The sequence below is a fragment of the Melanerpes formicivorus genome, unplaced genomic scaffold (assembly GCF_026170545.1).
Source record: "Melanerpes formicivorus ecotype bairdi unplaced genomic scaffold, bMelFor1.0.p_v2 SCAF_8, whole genome shotgun sequence".
NCBI classification, from domain to species: domain Eukaryota; kingdom Metazoa; phylum Chordata; class Aves; order Piciformes; family Picidae; genus Melanerpes; species Melanerpes formicivorus.
In genome coordinates this window covers 20108447-20127568 of record NW_027142360.1, presented here as the reverse complement: position 1 = coordinate 20127568, position 19122 = coordinate 20108447, and the positions used below count along the sequence as shown (strand labels likewise).

At 52.0% G+C, this 19122-nt stretch overlaps 1 protein-coding gene across 1 annotated transcript; it reads left to right on the top strand.

The window, feature by feature from the left end:
* The first annotated feature begins 1570 nt into the window (after positions 1-1570).
* PDGFB (platelet derived growth factor subunit B) lies at positions 1571-17620 on the top strand. Its single transcript, XM_068142472.1, has 7 exons — positions 1571-2594; positions 9375-9471; positions 12594-12677; positions 13128-13333; positions 15072-15213; positions 15594-15761; positions 16980-17620. The coding sequence occupies exons 1-6, from the start codon at positions 2439-2441 to the stop codon at positions 15728-15730; spliced, it is 822 nt and encodes a 273-aa protein (XP_067998573.1). The 5' UTR covers positions 1571-2438; the 3' UTR covers positions 15731-15761; positions 16980-17620.
* The last annotated feature ends 1502 nt before the right edge of the window (positions 17621-19122 follow it).

The following is a 19122-nucleotide window of genomic DNA, read 5'->3' as shown; positions in this document are numbered from 1 at the left end:
ATGACCCCAGCTTTGGAGCTGGCAGGACTCTGACAAACTGCCCACCTGAGGGGAAATCTGGGCACTCTTATTCCAGGGTCAGGGTGAAGTGCAATGGTCCCTTGGGACCTAAGGGCATTGTGTCACGATACCCTACCTTAGGACCTTTCATGTTGTGTTTGACTTACCTGTCTCTGTGATGGGAGGTGCAGAGGAGCTATGCTATTTTAAGAAGGCTATGGAGGACCCCCAGCCCTCCTTGTGTCCCTGTACTTCCTGACTGACATCCACATCCATGACACCAAAGTCAGGTTCAGAGCCAAGCTGGGAGTTGTTGTCAGATGCCTACTACACAACAGCATTTGGTGGGCTGCCTGTTGCTGAGTTCTGGTAGCTGCTCCTCGTACGTGGACATTTTGGACTGTGCATACATGAGTGCTGGCACAAGACGGTGTGTTTTGGAGCGGGTTGGCTGCGTGACACTCACAGGCACCTAGATAGTTTATGGAAGCATGTGTGAGGCTGTGAGATGAGGCCACTGGTATGCTGGTGGGTGTGTGTATGTGAGAAAGGAAGAGAGAGAGGGAGAGTGAAGGAGAACACATGGATGCCCAAGGATGTGTGAACGAGACAAAATTTGCACATAGCTGTGCATGCGAGCGGCTCGACTAGAAGAAGCGTGTGTGCAGCATAGGAAAAGCAAGGAAGATGCTTGGGATTCAGAGCGAACGGCTGCCGAGCTCCTGCGGTGCATGACGGTGCAGGAATGTATCGGTGGATACGAGCCTGCACAAAGATGGTGCAGAAACCCCTCCTGGTTGTGCCTGGAGTGCTCTCTGCCAGTGTGCCCGCAGCGGGAGACCGCTCGTACGTACATGAGAGGGCGTGCATGCGGCTGGCTTTTAAATAGGCTGTGACTCTTTCTTGAACTCACCTGTTAGCAGCCTTCCCTTCCCCATCCCTCTCCTCCCCTCCCTTCTCCCCCCCCCCCCCCCCCCCCCCAGCGAATATCTGCTTGCTTAATTTCCCTTCAGATGTTTATTACATCGTGGAGATAATCATCCAGCAAAATACCTCCTGGTGCCACGAGCAACACCAGATTGTCTTGTAGCAACGTTTAGATTTCTCTGGCTTTTTTTTTTTTCCCTTTCCCCCGCACACAAAGAGATGTAAGATATTAAAGCCGTCTCTGTCTTCTCTCCCCGGAGCTAGTGGTGTAGCAGGGCAGGGAAGAAGATGAGTGAAGCTTAAAGAAATGGGCTCCAGACTGCAACAGCGAGAACCTGGGGCCAAAAAAATAACAAACTACCGTGCCGGGAACTCCTCTCTTCTTATCTCTTGCCGAGGAGGAAGGAATTTCTGTCCCCGTTCCTCACGCGATATTAAAGCCACATTACACGGCTTATTACAGCATTAGTCATTTTAAATTAATTTATCATTTAAATTAACACACTTTTTATTTTGTCAGCAATGGACTGCTACTCCCTCGCTAGATTTTTGCCTTGATACCCAGCCAAGAGGAGAATGGCAAGTTATGCTCCACCCATCTCCTCTCCTGTATAAAAGGAACAGCCCCGAGTGCCAGTTTAGTCTCTCTTGCAGCTCGCAGCCTGAAATAAAGACCCATCGGCTCGCTCGCCTCCCCTGCAATTTTTACCTTTTTTTACCTTTTTTTTTTTTTTCTTTTCCCTCTCTCCTTTTCTTTTCTTCTTGTTGCAACAGAGCACAGGAGGCAGCAGCAGCAGCGGCTCTGCTCCGAGGCTTGTCAAGGCTCAGCACACACACACGCAACCCGGAGTGAAAACATTTACTCTCACCTGTCTTCAAACCCAAAGCAAACCTCACGTCCAAGCAAACTGCCAACACTTCGAAGGAGAAGACACCCAAGCCAGAATCTAATGTAAGGGGAAGAATTTAAATGTGCACTTAGCAACTTCTCGCTGTAAAGCAAGTGGGCATAAGGAAGGAAAGAAGCATTTTAAGACAAGGACCCCTTGAAGAAGATTTTGTGTTTTTTTTTTTCCTTTTTGGGTTTTGTACCAAACTTTGGAAAAGTTGTGGGCTTTTAAATTATTACTTTGTGCATCTTTTTTTTCTAAGAACACTGAGTCACTGTTTCCCGTATGTAAAATCTTTTTAATACATATATTTTCAAAAGGAAGACAATCAAGAGGAAAAAAAACCCCAACAAAATAGCATGTGGAGCACCTAGCAGAAAGGAATCCTGAAGCATCCCTTGTGGCCAGGGGGACACAGACTCTGGATGCGTATAATTTCGAGGGACTGCATTTTTTTTTCCACCGGATTTATGAGATAGCGCAGAGGCAGGCGAGTCACCGAGAATCGCTTGTGTCTCCCCTCACCACTATCACCATCACCACCTCCTCTTCCAAGGGCTCCTGCAACTCTCCCAGCACCAGCCCGGCTCGGAGGGGAAATGGGAACGCGGGGCGCCTTCGATGCCTGAGGTCGAGCGGCCGCGGAGCTGTTTGCGGGAAGCGTTTCCCTCTCGGGGCTCGCCGTCCATGTGCCCGCAGCCGGCGGGGCCTGAAGTCGGGATGAATTTCGGCGTGGTCTTCGCGTTCATCCTCTCCCTCCCCCTGGCCCGCCTGGAGGTGAGTTTCCGTAGCCAGCTGCGGGCGGTGCTGCCGAGCTGCGAGCTTCGGAGTGTGCGGGGGAAGAGAGCGGCGGCGGCGCCACCCGCCCCGCAGGTGCGGCGGGGTGAAGCCCGGAGTGGCTGCGGAAGGGAGCGGAGCCGCACGGCGGTGCGAGGAGCCCCGGCGGGCGGCGGCTTCCCTTCTTTCGGAGGGCAGGGCCGAGCAGGGGCGCGGACGCGCTAATGGCGGGCACAGCCAGCCGGCCGCCCCCGGCTCTGCGGGGCAGCTGCCGTTGGGGCCAGCTTCCCGCCGAGCCCCCTCTCAGGACGGGGCGACTCCCCAGGGACTGGCCCCGCCGGGGAGGTTTCTCGAGGAAATAAACCCATCCCCATGTATGTCCCCCGCTGGAGTCAGCGGCAGGCTGGTGGAGAACGGGAGGCCGGGTTTGAAGTGGTCCCTGGTTGATGAGGAGGCAGGGGTGCAGCTGGGGGTCGCGGCCCCCAGACCGGCTGGCAGCTTCACCCAGCAGCTGTCACCCAGCCGCTGGCTCTGCCTAGTCTCTTGCTCCCTCTGGCTATTTTAGCATCGCAGCAGCAGCATGCGTGAGGCAGGGACCAAGGCCCGGTTCCTACCTCCAGAATAATACACAGTGTGAAACCCAACCTGGCATCACCAAGGGGATGATGGATAAAGGGCAGAGGGCTTTGAAAGGGGTGAGGAAAGGGGAAACATGGCTACTGACAGTGGCACTGGGGTGGCATGGCCACTCAGTAAGGTGTGTGACTGTCTGGGGCCATCTGAAGAGGCAGGAGGTAAGTGTCTCTAGTGCACTTGCACAGTCACACAAGCATCTTGTCCTGCAGCTCTCCTGCATGCTCTGCTCAGGGAGAAGCTGGGCTCAAGGCAGTGGCCAGGTGGTGAATTTAACTGATGAACATATACCCCAACCCTTCTTTAGTGTCTCTGTGAGTGGAAGTCAAAGCCCTGTCCCAAGCAGTGGTGGAGGAAAAGCAGCCCCAAGACCCCAAATCCTTGGGCTTCTACTGTCACCTTTGATGGTCTGATGGCATGTGGATTGAGGGGGTCAGAAAGCCACCAAAACATTTACACACAGCATTCAATCCCCACTTTAGTTCTACCCAAGGTGGCAAAAACACAGGTTGGAGCTGCAGTTTGGGGGGTGTCAAGGGCAGGAAATATCTTTCCACCAAAATTTCCCTTCTGTGGCATAATTTCTTTCTCTTCCTTCATTTTTGGGCAGCCTCTCTTTGTGGGTGGCAGGGAAGGGGTTGGGTACAAAGCATCACATCACCGCCTTTATGGGCCCGTTTTGACCTTGCAAAGCCACAAAGGGAAGCAGTTAGAGCTGTGGGCTGCCCAGTGGTTATGTTTGTTTTGGGCAGAGCATGGTATTTCCTCTGTGGGTAGCACAGATCTCTTGCTCCCTTTGCAATGTGAACCATAATCACATTAAAAGACTGTATGACAGCCTAGTAGAGTTTGGCAATTCTGGCTCAAGGTTTCTTGAGAGGAACCATGATGTTATTATTTTATGACCCAGAGAACCAAGAAGGTTTCTGCTTTGGTAGGTGCTTCTGCCTGCAACCAGTGCTCACATCTGCTTTGAGGGCAGTTGTGTTGCACCCTCTGCACTAGGTGCATACAACACAGCTGCTGTGAGGCTGCTGAACCACAGCCATCCTCTGAATGGGGCTGGCACCTCCTTTCCAGCCCTGGCAGAGAAAGTGCATGGGGAATAGTAGCTGCCCCTGATCAGCGAAGGTCCAAGTTGGGAGATGAAGCCTCCTGAGTTCCTTTCCCTCTTCAATCACACCCATCTGAAGCTGGAAGGCCCTGGAGTTCTTCCACCCAGAGGGAGCAGGAGCCTCAACGGGAAGGTATTTGCCAGTTGGGAAGTGAGGATGGTAAACCAATTTGCATTTGCCCCACGGGCTGTAATAGTTGCCTTGCAACATTTACAGAGCTGGGCTGAGCCCAGTGTGGTTGTGCTGGGGTGAAGCCCCACTGGCAGGGCTTTCTGGAATTCCTGAGGAATGGGGTGCGGCTGGGCGCTTGCTTGTAACCTCAGCCCAGCTCCCGGTTATGTTTTCCTGGTGCAAGGCTCTGGGGTTCTTCCCGAGTCATCCTAGCATGAGGCTGTGACAAGGACAAAGCAGTGGAAGCTGGGATGGATGACATGTCTGGGGTGAGCTCGTGGAAGGAGCCAGGCAAGTTGTCCCTGCCTCCCTCTCACCATCAGCTGATGTGCTGCAGCAGGAGAGAATGACAGTGGTTCCTATGCTGCTTCCAGTGCTGCTGGTACACAGCTGGCCTGAGGGAGGGAAATGCCCTCAGCCCTAGGAGAGGTGTCAGGGGAGCATGGGGAAACTGGGTGGAGCAGTGGAGTCCCCCTTGAAATGGGGAAAGGGTGGGTAGGTGTGGCTGTATTTTAGGAATGTGGGATAGATCAAACATTATGTTTGATTCTTTTAAGGGAGGAAAACATAAACTGTTGTCCTCTGTGGAAGGGGCATGTGTGAGGAGGGTTGTGTCTGCTGTAGGGAGAGGCACAGAGGACAGGCGATGCCAGGAGTGGTGCTGAAAGGATGGAAGCCCTGTGCCAGGGGAACAAGAGCCTCTGGGGTTCAGTGGGCTGCTGGCAGATGCTGGTGGTCCGACAGGGAATGTGGTGGAGTCTCCCCTCAGGGTCCTCATGTCAGCTTCAAAGAGAATTAAAAAATGCTATTTGTTTGGGTTTTTTGCCTGGCTGATCACTTGAGACCCTGCTGGCAAAATCCTTTGCCACTGTCAGTGTGGAGGTGGTCTAGAAAGTCTTCCTCCCATGTGCAAAATGAGTAGCTGAGTGCTTCATTACCTCAGACTGCTGCTGCTGCTGTCCTGTGTGCAGTCACACATGGATGTGTAGACACACTACCTCAAGAAAGAGGACTGGAGGAGTCATCACCTTGGAAATATCCTTAGCTGGTTTGTTTGAGCCCTGAGGGTCTGTTTTCCCTGCCAGCTGCACAGCCTTTTCTCTCTCCTCCTCCTCTGTATTTGCTGTGCTACCAAGAGAGATACACCTTTGGGCAAGACTTTGAAACCCTTGACTGTGAATAGTTGGAGGAAGGACTGGAGCACAGCCCTGCATATTCCCTGCACCACCTCAGCAGTGACTGATGGCAAGGACACCTTTCAGCATCCCTGATGCTCAGAAGCAGTCATTGTCAGAAAGCTCCAGAAGCAGAGTTTGGAGCGGTTAGGGAGGAGGCTGCTCATGGGAAACGGTGTACGTGGGGAGTTAGGAGCAGGGAACGTCCTGTTTGCATGTGTAGCAATGCCCTGAATTGGTTTGCAGTGGCCAAACAACTCTGCTGACGTCTGGAAGGAGGGAGGCAAAGCTGGCGTCACAGCCGCAGCACAGAGACGCTGCCGGGCAGGTGAGGCCTCTGCCCAGGTGACCTACTGCCTTGTGTCAGGTGTGCCCTGGCTCTTGTTCCCCAAGCACCAGCAGCTGAGGGAAGGGCAGGAGATGTCCCTGCCAGTCTCCTGGCAGAGTGGGGGATGCCCCTGAGGTTCGGGGGAGAGCCAGACACTGTGGGCAGAGGAAGGAAGGGAAGAGCAAACTTACTTTCTTCTAGGAATTCAGGGCCTCGCAGGAATATGAGGCCAGGCCTTGGGGCACTTGACAGCCAGCCAGGAGACCATTGAGACAAAAGTCTTCTTTGATCTGCTGCACAGTTTAAAAGCAGATTGTTAACCTGTATAAGACAAATAACTCCAGAGGAGCTGGTAAGCAGGAAAAGCACCAGCTGCTTGAGCTGGTCTGTTGGGCATCCCACCTCTTGCAATGTTCCTCCACCTTCTGACCCCATGGGCTCAGAATAAGATGACTGATGGACCTCTGCTTCTCTGTGTCCCATCCCCACTAAGTGCCCAGAACCTGGGTGTGTGTTGCCCCAGTATGAGAGCCCTCTGTGCATGGGGCTGGCATGGAGGGCCAGAGGCATGAACGTTCCAAATCACAGACCACAAAGGGAGCAAGGACAAACTGTGCAGATCAGGTCTGTGTAACTGCTCTTAGTGCAGCCTTGGGCACAGTACTGCACCACTAGAGGAAAGTAAGGAGCTTCACAGGATTTTGATTGTCATTGGCAGAGCTGCCTCACAAACCCTGGGGAGGAGGACAAGATTATGAGCCATGTGGGCTGGTGATACGCCGTAGCCATGCTGATAGTATCTGCAACAAGAAAAAATTGGCACCTAAAAACTAGTGCTGTGAGCGGGGAGTAGAGCTTTCTCCTACAGACAGTCCTCAGCAGTTCAGCTCCCGAGGGCCTACATTTGCAAGCCCTGATTGGTATCTGTTCCCCCCGCTCCCTTAGCAAGGTGACACCTCCCAGCCTGCCTCCAAAGTCACTGAGTCTCGTAACACCTGCCCACGCTCTCCCCCAGCAAGTGCCGGAGTTTAAAATAAAGTTCCACTTCCTACACGTATTAAGTGTCAGGAAGGACCAGGGGTACCCGTGCGCAGCAGCGTTTGCACACAAATGCATTGGGCTGACAGGTGCAAGCGTTGCACAGCCTGCAGCTTCATCGCCCAGCACTCAGCCCTGGCTGCAAGTACTGGGAATTGCAAATGATACCTTTTCCAGTAAATGTGTGTGGCGCAAAGCAGGGAAGTGCTGCAGAGCCTCTCCAGCACTGGGCTGTTGGTCCCACTCTTCCTCACACAGCAGGAGTTGTCAGAAGGCATCTTCATTTCGCAGCTATTCAGTGATCCCTGAATTACACAAGTCTCCCTCTCGCTGTGCATTCATGACTGATGCCACTTCCCTCTCCCTCAGAGACTGAGGAAGTAATGCCTGGGGATGTAAAATCTGCTTTTTGCTGCAGGCGGACAGCCAGATCTGTGGTGAGATGTGACAGTGACAGGGATGGAGCAAGGCAGAGAGGCTCAATCTGGCTCGAGCTCTCTGGTAGATCTGACTGTGAAGGTTTAAGAAGCTAGTGCCCTCTGCTCTGCAGCTGTCCTAGGAGGTTTCTGCCCCCATAACTTGGGCTGCAGCCACCTTCAAGCCACCAGTCCTAGTTTAAGTTATGGTATTAGAAGGTGAGCTAGCAGGGCTGAGGGGGCAGCACTCCTGTTGCCCTGTTAGTAGAGGCAAAGGGTGAGTAGCCAGGCACATGTGGGAGGGTGCCAGGCTCAAGCAGCCATGCAAAAGTGGCTGCAGGTTTGGGCTCAAGTCCTAATGGTTTAAAACCTAACATTTAGCCACCTGCCTGGTGGTTTTCCTCTCGTCCAAGCAGAAGGGAAGTGTTCTGCACTGAACACAGGCAGGGAAGGAATAGCTGTCCACCAGAAAGACCACACACATGCCACCAACTGCCCATTAAAAACCCACACGAAAATTGCTGCGCTTCACAAGTACACGAGGCAAGTTCTCTCAGTTACAGAGGCATGTGTAGGGCTGTGGCTCAGACAGCATCCAGCAGCCAGCTGAAAGGGCAGCTTTTCCGCATGAGTAGCCCTGAATGAAGAGAGCTGGGAGCTAAGCAAACACTTTGGCCAGTGCTTTCCTCCGTCTCCTTTTCCAGTCTTTCGGAAGTACGTTTTAATCAGTGCTTGCTTTCCCACACCACTCCTTTGTAGTCTTGCTAAGTGCTGTCACTGAGGCCCATTCAAGCCTGGTGCCAGAGTGAAATTCCCAAGAAGCGGATGGCGTGGCACCTGCCTGCACAAACTCTGAATCTGGCCCATCATCTGATGTCTATAAACCCTCTTCCTTAAGATTTTTTTGGCATTGACATGCGATGACATCCAAACCCCCACGTAGTTTCTTCAGCCAAATCAGCTCAAACAGCCTTTCATGTCCTCCCCGCAGCATTTGTGGTTTTACCACAGGCTTGTGCTGGAGCAGCCTCAGCTGCAAAGGTCAATCTTCCTCTCCAACCCTCACCTTTGTTGTTGTGTGTGTGTGTGTGTGTGAGAAGAGTATGCAAATGCTGTGTATTATTGGGCCGTGGTCTGGAAGCACACGCGCGCGCACACGCACACACACCCCGTATCTGACAAAACCCGTGTGAGAGAGTTTCATAACCGAGGGAAATATTGGGAAGGTTTTTATCTGATAGCATAAGGGAAGTCTGTTAAAACGCCTTCACTGCAGGCAGCAGGAATAAGAAGCCACCTGGAGAAGTCATATAGCACCGGAGAAGGAAGCCTTGCTGGCTGCATGGATAGCGTCGAGGGCTCTGCTGCGCAGTCTGGCCATTTGTTGTCTTTTTTAATCTGCCGACCACTTTGCATATGCTTTTTTTTTTTCTTGTCTAGTGATAGGATGAAGAGTAATGGCTTTAAGATGGAAGAGGGTAGATTTAGACTAGATATTAGGAAGAAACTCTAATAGATAGCTATTAGGAAGAAATTGTAGTGAGAGTCGTGAGACAGTGGAACAGGTTGCACAGGGAGATTGTGGAGCAACCTCATCTAGTGGAAGGTGTCCCTGCCCGTGGCAGGGGTTGAAACTAAGTGATCTTTAAGGTCAGGTCCCTTCCAACCCAACCTATTCTATGATTCTATAATTTACATGAGAGGTGACAAGAGGGAATCTCACTTTTGCTCAGGTTTCAGGATGAGGCCTTCATGAGGACATGTCTTTGTGTTTTGCTGCTTCTGTTGTGCCTCCTCCATGCTCCTTCCATTCCCCCGACTCCCGCCTGGTCTTGCAGTCAGTATTTGCAGGTCACCTCTCTAATGCTTGCTTCTCTCTTTCTTTTCTTTGTGTCACCTGGCAGGGGGACCCAATACCTGAAGACATTTATGAGATTTTGGGCAGAAGCTCAGTACGTTCCATCAGCGACCTGCAGCGTGCTCTGCGGATAGACTCCGTAGGTAAATCTCCTCTTCGCCAAACATTCCTCTACTTTTTCTTAACTCTTTGGGGTGAAGGGAGGGGTTGTTCTGTTTTCCAGGTGGCACACTATTAGCAGACCTCACTATAAATGTAGGATCCATTCATGAGCCAGGACCTGACTATTTATACGACTAACCCCCCTGAAACCTATTCCAACCTTGGTGATTCTGTGAATTAGGCACCTAGATGTCTTTTTAGATCTCCTCCTATCTGGTCTATCAAGGGACACTGGCTTCCAAGAGTGATAGGAGTTGGCCAAGTTGAGTGCAAGGAACTGGGGTCAGCACTTTTCACCCTGGGAGAAGCACAGGCAGAAAGACTTGAACTGGGCAAGGATCAGTTTAGCAGGTGGTGAAGAGGGAAGTGGAAATAGGGTGACAGAGTAGGAAAGACCTGACTGAGCTCTCAGGTTTAGCATCCACGAAAGGCCCCAGGCTGCCAGAGGCGCTCAGGACAGGAGCAGCAAAGCATTGGCCGCGAGTGAGATACAGGACAGGGGCTATGAGGGTAGGATTGCTTCACCTCCTGCCCCTAGAGAAGAGCCCCGGGGGCTGCAGCGCCTCGGGGTCACTTGGCCGGGGCTGAGCGCGGCGAGCCGCAGGGGCGTGAAGCGTGGAGGGGTCGGCACGTGTGGGAACCGGAGCACGCGCCACGGCGGCCGGGCCGGCCCCGCGATTTATTTATAAACGGTCTCTTCAGAGCAAATTCCTTTCTATTCTAACCCTGCTCCCGCCCGTCGTCCCCCGGCCCCCCCAGCTCGCCTTCTCTCTCGTGTTTTGTCTGTTTGGAGCTTTGTAATCCTTGCCGAGACACTATCTACGGGGGAACAGAATTTCCTGCTTTTGTTTCCTATGCCAGTCCAACCACTGGCGCAGTCTCAAAAGCATTCCCGCTGCCTTTCAAAACGGCCCTGGAGGGGCAGGGGGGGGAAAGCGAGGGGGAGGGCACCAGCTGCGTTCAGCTATTGTTTGCCTCAGAAAGAGGCGACAAGGCTCCCCACCACCACCAGGGCCACTCCCTGCCCTCACCAGTTCCCTCCTTGTCCATGAGCCGCACAATGGGGCAACTTCCAAAATTAGCTGTTCTGGATTGTCCCAGGCGGGTGCCCCCGCCCCAGCCTTCTCCGTGGCTGACCCAGGGTGTAGAAGGACAACCTGGGAGAGAGAGAGACCCAGTTTTCAATAGGAGATTTGGGTTGAGTCAACAGTTGTTCCTAGTTTTCTGCCCCGCCACCAACTCAACCTCTTTGCAAAAGGCAGCCCCCACCTTTGTTTGCTAAACTGCCAGGAAGCACAGGATAGAGGGGTGGGGAAGGAATGGCTGGGAAGATGTGTGCAGTCTGTCATGTTCTGGTGTCTAAGGAACATATACTTATCTATTGCAGTTACTAACTGCCCTCATGATTAAGAAATAGAATGGCCTTGAAAAGCCCAGTGGTATGGGGAAAAGCTGCAGAGCTTTGAGTCACTGGTTTCACTTCAGGTCCCACATGGGAAAGGCTGGTCAGGGAAACAGAAAGTAGTGCTGTGAAGCTCTGTTGCACCCTGTGACTCTCATCTGCACCCAGGTACTGACCAAGGGATATCACCATTTGCTCACGTTGTGTGGAATTAGTGTATTAGCAAATAAATGTATTAGCAAAACAGTCCCAAAGCACCTGGGGCCATTCTCTGTGCTGTTCACACCCCATGTATGTGTCACAGCTGCTGCCCTCCACTGACTGTGCAGGCAGTGAGGATTAAGTAGGTCCAGGAGTCAGATGAACTGAGATACCACTGACCTGCAGTGATACTGCAGACCTTAACTGCCCACAAAGCAGGCAATTCTCATCTAAGCCAGTGATCCAGACACCTTCTGTAACCCCCTGGAGAGCCAGAGCATGATCCACTAGATCTTGTTTTGGGTGTCTGCCTCAGAGTGAAGTGAATGGTGTCCTAGAATTGATCATGCCTCTCCAGCTGGCTGGCTGTCCACCTCACTCATAGGCATTCACTGCTTAGGCACAGGATTCCTGCCTTGTGAATACAGCCTCTGTGCACCCATCCCAAATCCTTCAGCACTTGCTTCTGAGCTGAGCAGAGAGCAGAGTCCCTGCTCCCTCTTATAAGAGGGCTGCACTAGAGCAGGGCTGAGGAAGAGGGATGGGACATGATAGGTATGGGAAGTCTGCTCCAACACGCATCTGATAAACAGACATCTTCCACTGGCCCCTAATTCCCTTTAAGAAAATTGCTCCCTTGATGCTGACGTCCATTCAGCTTCCTTCAGCTGCTAAAGCAGGTCAGAGAAGGAAAGAGCTATGGCTGGGTGGGAGCTATCTCCAAGTGTGGCCATTGTCCAGAGCTCAGGAGGGGCTGCATGTTGGAGTGCTCCATGGGGATTATGGGCATTTCTCTATTCAGCACTTCCTATGGGAAAAAGCAATGGGGTGGGAGGGAACTGCTCAGGGCTGGCCTGAATGCTATCTGCCTTCCTCTCCCATCGCTGACTGAAATACCTCCAGACTCTGCAGCTTACCTTAGAGCAGGATATGAAAAAAAAAGCCATTTCGACTTTATTTTTCTGTTCTTCTGTCATGAAACTAACCCTAACCTACAGCATCTATAGTGGGTTGGGAGAGAGAAAGTAAGCACCCCACCTCCCACCCACCATCCCCCTTTGCCTCTCTTGTCACACCCAAACTCTCCCAGTCCATCTCAGTGAAGCACATCAGTGTTATATAGCAAACTTGCTGCTTGTTCCATCTGGTCTTTGATCCTCCTTGCTATATTAAGGCCTCAGCCACCTGATCCTCTCTGACACTAGACAGCCCTGCTGTAGGTCTTGTCATTCTTAGACTGGAGTTTTCCTCTCCCAGACCTGATTGTGACTCCTCTTTCATGATAGGCTTGTTATTTTGAACTGCCTAGTCTGAGAAAAGAGCAAACTGAGAGCTCCTGTGCCCCAGCATAGCTGTGGCCTTGCTGGTGGATTTACACCTAGTGTGAAATACTGGGGCATGTCCCCATCTCTGCACTTTGCCTGATGAACAGAGCATGAGTGCCTGCCATCTTCTCCTGCCTCTTACTGGTGCTAACTGATCTTGTCTTCCCTTTTGCAGAGGAAGATAGCTCGAGCCTGGACCTGAATGCAACTCAGATTGGTCAAAACCCCATAGTCCTGTCTCGAGAGCGACGAAGCCTAGGTGAGTGAGGGGTGTTGTACCCTGTGATTGTTGGGGCTGTTACCTGAGCAGATGTGGGTGGGTGCTGATGCCTTTCTGAAATACTTGTGTGGGAAGAGAGGTTATGGAGGGTCTGGGCTTCACATGAGAGCTTGGTGTTGCCCCCCAGGAGGGCAGGAGAGGGAGTCTGGAGCTCTGCAAGCTGTCCTGCTTTAAATCCTGCTGGTGCTGATTTGCTCTAAAGAAGTGTCATCTCTTTTTCCTGGGGGCTCTGTCCAGGGAGGGAGCTGGAGGGGCGGGAGAAAGAGAAAGGGTGTGTGTGTGTGTGTGTGTGTGTGTGTGTGTGTGTGTGTGTGTGTGTGTGTGTAAGAGCGGTGTGAGGCCCCTCTCTTCCAGCAGAGGTGGGTGCAGTGGGTTGGTAGCAGCTGCTAAGCCTGTTTCATCCCTGCTTCTTCTCTTGGCCCTCTGCAGACGCTCTGGCAGCAGCGGAGCCAGCTGTCCTGGCGGAGTGCAAGACGCGGGCGGTGGTCTTTGAGATCTCCCGCGACATGGTGGACAGCACCAACGCCAACTTCGTGGTGTGGCCTCCCTGCGTGGAGGTGCAGCGCTGCTCCGGGTGCTGCAACAACCGCAATGTGCAGTGCCGCCCCGTGCAGATTCGCGTCCGGCACGTCCAGGTAAGGCAGACGCCCCCCGCCGCTCCCTCCTCCAGCAGGCCACCTCCAGCCCCACCCCTCAGGAACTATCACCGCAGCAGGGCTCAGGTGAAGGCTCACACAGCTGTTGGTTCCCCCGCATCCCCTCTGCAGTCATGTGTTCTGCATTAGCACAAAGCGCTGCAGCCTCTGCTGTGGGGTGACTGACATCCGTACCAGCTCCTGGGAGGGCTGGTGCTGTCCAGCAGCTGGGGACTGTCACCACAGCAGAGCAGAGCTACAGGGCACCGGCCCCAGCTGCCACTTTGTGTCTTGGCTGTTTCTGTGGCTGGAGACAGCCTTGTCTGCTGTGTTAGAGCAGAAGAAACAGGACATTTTCACCTCAGGAACTGACTTTGATGAAAAAAGAGGAGGGTTTGCAGTGTCAATGCTCCATCTCCCCTCTGCTGCTGCAGCTTCTTCCCAAGACACACACTGGAGCAGCTTCTCCTCTTTCTCAGCCCCACAGTTACCTCCTGACCCACTCCAGCAGCAAGCATGCACCTTGACAGCTAACCTCCTGCTCTGATCCTGCCCTCCTCACAGCCACCAGTGATGTCCTCACAGCTTCCTCCCAGACAGCTTGTTTAAAAATAATACTCATCCCGTACTAATCCTCTGCCTGAGCTGTAAGAGACTCCCCCAGGCAGGCAGCAGAGGTTGGCTGGGAGAGGTTGTATTCACACAGCCCTTTTCATCAGGAAATTCCTTTCTCAGAAAAGCCAGGCTGAACGAGGGAAAAATGGGGGGGAGCAGGAGTTGTTTTTGTGGAAAAAACAAGTGAGAGGTCAGAAGCCAGCCTGAAAAAGTGACCTGGAAATGGTTTCTTTGAGGACAGAGGTCTCGCTATTGTTTGGCTGGAAGTGTTTGTCTAGCAAGCAGCGTGTGGTCTGAAGCGTGTGGAGTGGGCTTTCAAGGAAAGATAAACAGCCTGGCTGCTTCAGTGTTGGCTGAGGGATGCTGCTGGGGGCAGTGGGTTTAGAGGAATTCAGTCCCAGATGCAGGCAGAGTGAGTATTTATAGCTTGTGGAGCACTTCAGGGACTGCGGTCTTGGTAGATAAGCTGAGTGGGGTCAGGCCTGGCTGCTCCTGGAGTGGGAGGACCCCCTAGAAGCTTATGCCCTGTGGTGGGGTGTGAAGCAGTAAGTCTTCCCTGTGAGTCAGCATTGGTGGAGAGTCTGAGGGAATTTCCAGTGCACCGCCTTTCCCGTGAAACACAGAGCTGAGGGCTTCAGCCCTGCGAGTTATTAAAGAGCTTGAGACAAATTCAGACAGGCCTCAGCAGAGCTGGTTAAGCTGTGTTTGCTTGATTGGTCCTTAGTTTTTATCCTTTTACCCTTCCTGTAGGATCCTGTGGAAACTAATTTCTGGTTGCCCCCAGGTCTCTGCCATCACATCTGTCAGAAACAGGCTATAGTGTGTTCTGCAGGTCCCACGTTTCTGTCTGTGATCAGCCAGTCATCCTGCTTAAGCAGCAGCAACAGTCAGGAACAAGGGAGACAACCAATCACATCCAAACTTGCCTGGCCTAGGTCTGCTCTACTGTTGTGTGCAGAATTAGCTCCCATACAACCCACCCCTGGGTTTGAACCGTGCTCTATAAACTGTCTCCTTACTCTTTAGGAAGAAGGCCAGTGCTGAAGCCTCCTGGCACTGATTATTTTCAGAGCAGGATCTGCAGCTCTGTTCATCTTTTTCTTACTCTCTCTCTTCCAAATAGGTGAACAAGATTGAATTTGTCCAGAGGAAGCCAAAATTCAAAAAAGTTGTTGTGCCTTTGGAGGACCACGTGCAGTGTCGCTGTGAAGCGGTGTCCCGTCCGCCCCCCAGGAGCAGCCGGCCAGGGCCACGCGAGCAGCGCCGTAAGGACATGGGCATTACTAGAGTGGAGGGAGGCATGAGGAGACAGGCTGGGGAGGGAGGAAAGAGCCCTCCACTGGTTTCAGTCTGCTTAACTTCACTGAATCCCATGGGTTGGCTAATCCCAGCCAAGAGACTTCTCTCTTTGCTTGCCAGCAAGGGGCTGAAATAGAGGGGAAGGTGAGAGGTGAGGGGAAGGGCATCGTGGGAAAAGGGAGAGGGCAAAGACCTTAGAGAACAGAGGACAAGGGACAGAAGAACAGAAGGAGGCCTTGTGACCCTCCTGTCGCAGAGCTCTTTGTTGATAGTGTGTGGAGAAAGGTATTTCAACGTGAGCCAGCTGCCCCTTGCTGCATAGACACTCTCCCTTCTGTTTTGGCAGGCTTGTCCCCCGCGTTCACCACAGCCGCTGTCTCGCAGCGGCAGCGAGTACGCCGGCCGCCGGCGCAGAAGAGGAAACATAAGAAGTACAAGCATGTCAACGATAAGAAAGTGCTGAAAGAAATCCTCATAGCATAGAAGTGCTGGCAGGGGAGAGAGCACAAAGCAGGTAACAGCAAGCTGCTTTTCCTGTTGGGATGATGTTCTCCTGTGACATGGTTCTACCCAGACCCTATCTCAGACCCTCCCTGTGTCACTGGACACTTGTTCAGTGTGGAGCTATTGCAGGGCCTGGGCATGATAAAACCCAGGTTGAAGGAGGGGGAAGGATTAGGTTGGGACCAAACATGTGCATCCCATTTAGGGCTTTATAGCTCTGTGCAAAGGTGGAAAGATCATGCTGCAACCATGCTTGCCGTCAGGCCCTGCCCTCTCCTTTCTCTGCCTCCCTTACAGGCAGAGAGTGAGCCTGACTTCTTTCTACACCTAAATCCCCTCAGGGTCCATGTAATTCATCTCTTCTATGTAGCAGCTCTTGTTCTCCTTTCTCTATTGATTCTCTGTTGAAAGCAGAGAATTAATGTTGCTCTGGGGATCCCTTTTGCTTTTATTTCATTAGCTGAGTTGGCAGAAAGACTGAAAATCAGCAACACTTTCAGTTCGTCTCTCTCCTAGTGGGAAGCCTGTGTGCATGAAAAAGGTCATGCCAGGGGAAAGGAGAACAGGAATCTCTGGCAAGAGATCTGGACTTTGTCAGTCCAGGATCTGATTCTTCTCTCCCTGACTTGTGTAAACAGGAGTAAGTCCCTTGTCATTAGAAGAATTTCACTGGTACGAGGGAAAGGAGAACAAATTGGGTTATTAACCCTGGTTTCCCATCAGGGAAGCAAAGGTGCAAAAGAGAGAGAAAGAGTAGCCAGGGCACAGACCATGGGGCTGAATTTGAAGAGAGGCAGTGCAGCCTAACAGGGAAAACCCTGGCCTGTGACTCAGCAGTTCCAGCTCTGCCACAGCCCCTTGAGTGTGCCTGGGCTATTTCAATGCACATTCACTTCCCCTTGCCTTGGAAGAGGAGCTGGGGACCAGGGGCTCCAGGCAGTATCTTGGAATTGGTATTCCCATGCTTAGCACCACAGGGGCTCTGATTATCCCAGAACCTTCCTAGCCAGGCCGAACTTCCCAGGGTAGGAATAGTGCAAACCCATGCTAATCTCAGCTCTGGCTCAAGCAGTCCAGGGTCAAAACCAGAGAAGGTCAAAAGCCTTGCAGGAATTCTGTCTGGCACTTTGACACAAACATTTCCAGAGGAGAAAAGAGGAGAGGAGGGGAGTTGCAGGGGAGAGGGTTGCATATTCTAATGCTGTGTCTGGTTTTGTTTCACTTCCAGGTTTATTTAATGTATTTGCTGTATTGCCCCCATGGGGTCCTTGGAGTGATAACTTTTCCTCTTTGTCCATCTGCCTCGACGTCTGATTCAGACGGCAATTGGTGCTTCCCTTTCCATCAGTGAACCTTCTCCCACCAAAGCCTCTCCCTTCTTTCATTTATTAGCATAATTTTAAAGTTTTACACACACAAAAAAAGAAAAGAACAAAGATGACCTATATATATATATATATATATATATGAGAGAAGAGAACAAAGTACAAATAAAACCATGAACCCTGACAGCCACAAGACGCAACGAAGACAGGACAATGCCTTCCCTGCTCCAGAGGACAATGTGAAAAGGAAAGTGGGTCCAATTTCTTCCGAGGGGAGGAGAAAAACAAACAGACAGAGAGGGAAAGGGAATATTCTCCCTTTCCTCCACGGTTCTGGTAAGGATGGGGGGCCTGGCTGAGATCAGCACTTGCACTGGACCTGCATGTTGGAAACAGGCAAATCTCAGATTGTGAGCGGCGACCGGTGGTGGAAAATGCACTAAGGACTCTGAGTGCCCTACCTGGACAGATCTCTATTTTTAATGTGCTGTGGATATTTTATTTTGAGAAGAGGAGAGAAAAAAAAAAAAAAAAAAAGAAACCACTAAGATACACAACATCTCGGGGAACAGAACAAAACAAACACACAAGAAGAAGCAAAACAGAGAAGCCAAATGCATTCCCCCCCACCCCCTCTCTTTCCCCTCCTGCTCCTGGTGCTGACTGGAAGGTGTCTGAATCATGGGGAAGGAGCAGACGGTGGCAGGATTGTCTCCACGTCCCCGGCCCCTGCCATGGGGAGCCCTCTTTGCACATGCTGGTGGAGAATTCAACTTTCCAGGCTAGGACCTGAAATTATTTTTGACATTTGCTCTGTGTGTGTGGGTGTGTACATGTGTGTGGGTGTGTGTGCGTACACACACACGTGTGTGTGTGTGTGCTTCTGTGTGTGTGTGTGTTGAGTATGTGTATTTATACATACATATATAAATATATATATATATATATATATGTTCTTAAATGGATTTCATTCCCCAGTGGGAGGAAGCTCTGAGGCATGTGAATGCTTCGTTGGGCTGGCAGAAAAGCACACTGTTACTGCAACGTGCCTGTGAGGTCCAGGATGGGATGGAGGCAGAGACATCCTCTGATCTCTGTCTTCTTGCCCTTTTCTTTCACTCTCCTCCAACCCCCCAGCACGACTTCCTTGCAGGAGGCGAAGTGGCACCATTACAAGACCAACAACAGCCAAACTTAGAAGCATGACTTAATCTCAGTGAGCTGTCCTTGCCTGCTCTGTGGTCCTGAAAGCAGAATCCTGTCATTCCCCTGAGGTTTATAGCCCCTTCACGGGTGTCCTGCACACTGTGCCTCCACTGCTCTCTCCCTGCCAACGTCCCCGTATCTCCCAACATTTTCCTCACATTTTCCCTTTCAAATTCCATCCAGATTTTTGCCTGTTAGATATGCCCAGCCCAGCTGGAAGTTGATCCAACATGTGGACAACTCTCTGTGGGTATAGAAAAAGAAACTGGGTCTTTGCAGTTGGCAGCAACCATCTGAGACAGAAACAACCTCTTCTAAATGAGGAGGACTCAGGGAACAACTGGAGGGTCGGTTGTGGAGTCCCTCCTAGGCTACTGCCTGCTCCACACAAGGGAGGGGATCTCTGTGGGCCAGGGCTATTTCTGCACATCCAGTAGCCACCATTAGCAGGAATGTTACATATAATGGGACTTGCCAGCAGCACTTTGGAGTCCCAGGCCTGCATGGTGCCATGATGGGCTCTGCAGACTTACACATGAAGAAAATGCCTGCCCAGAGCTAGCACAGCAGTCTCCCCTGTTTCCCTCCTGCCTCCAGCTGCCCCTTCTCTCGCACAAACCTGCACCTCTACTGCAGGGCAAAGCCCTGAAGGGAGCCAGGGGAAGGAGACAAAGCCACGAGCTGGGAGCTGTTACAAGTTGTGGAAGGATCTAGCCCTCGCCTCCTGCAAGCCCAAAGCACTTCTTGTACCACTGCCAAGACACTCCTCATACCACCATCCTCTATCCCCAAGCCCTCAAGTCTTAAGACACTTGTTTTTCCTGTTTCAATATCTGTTTC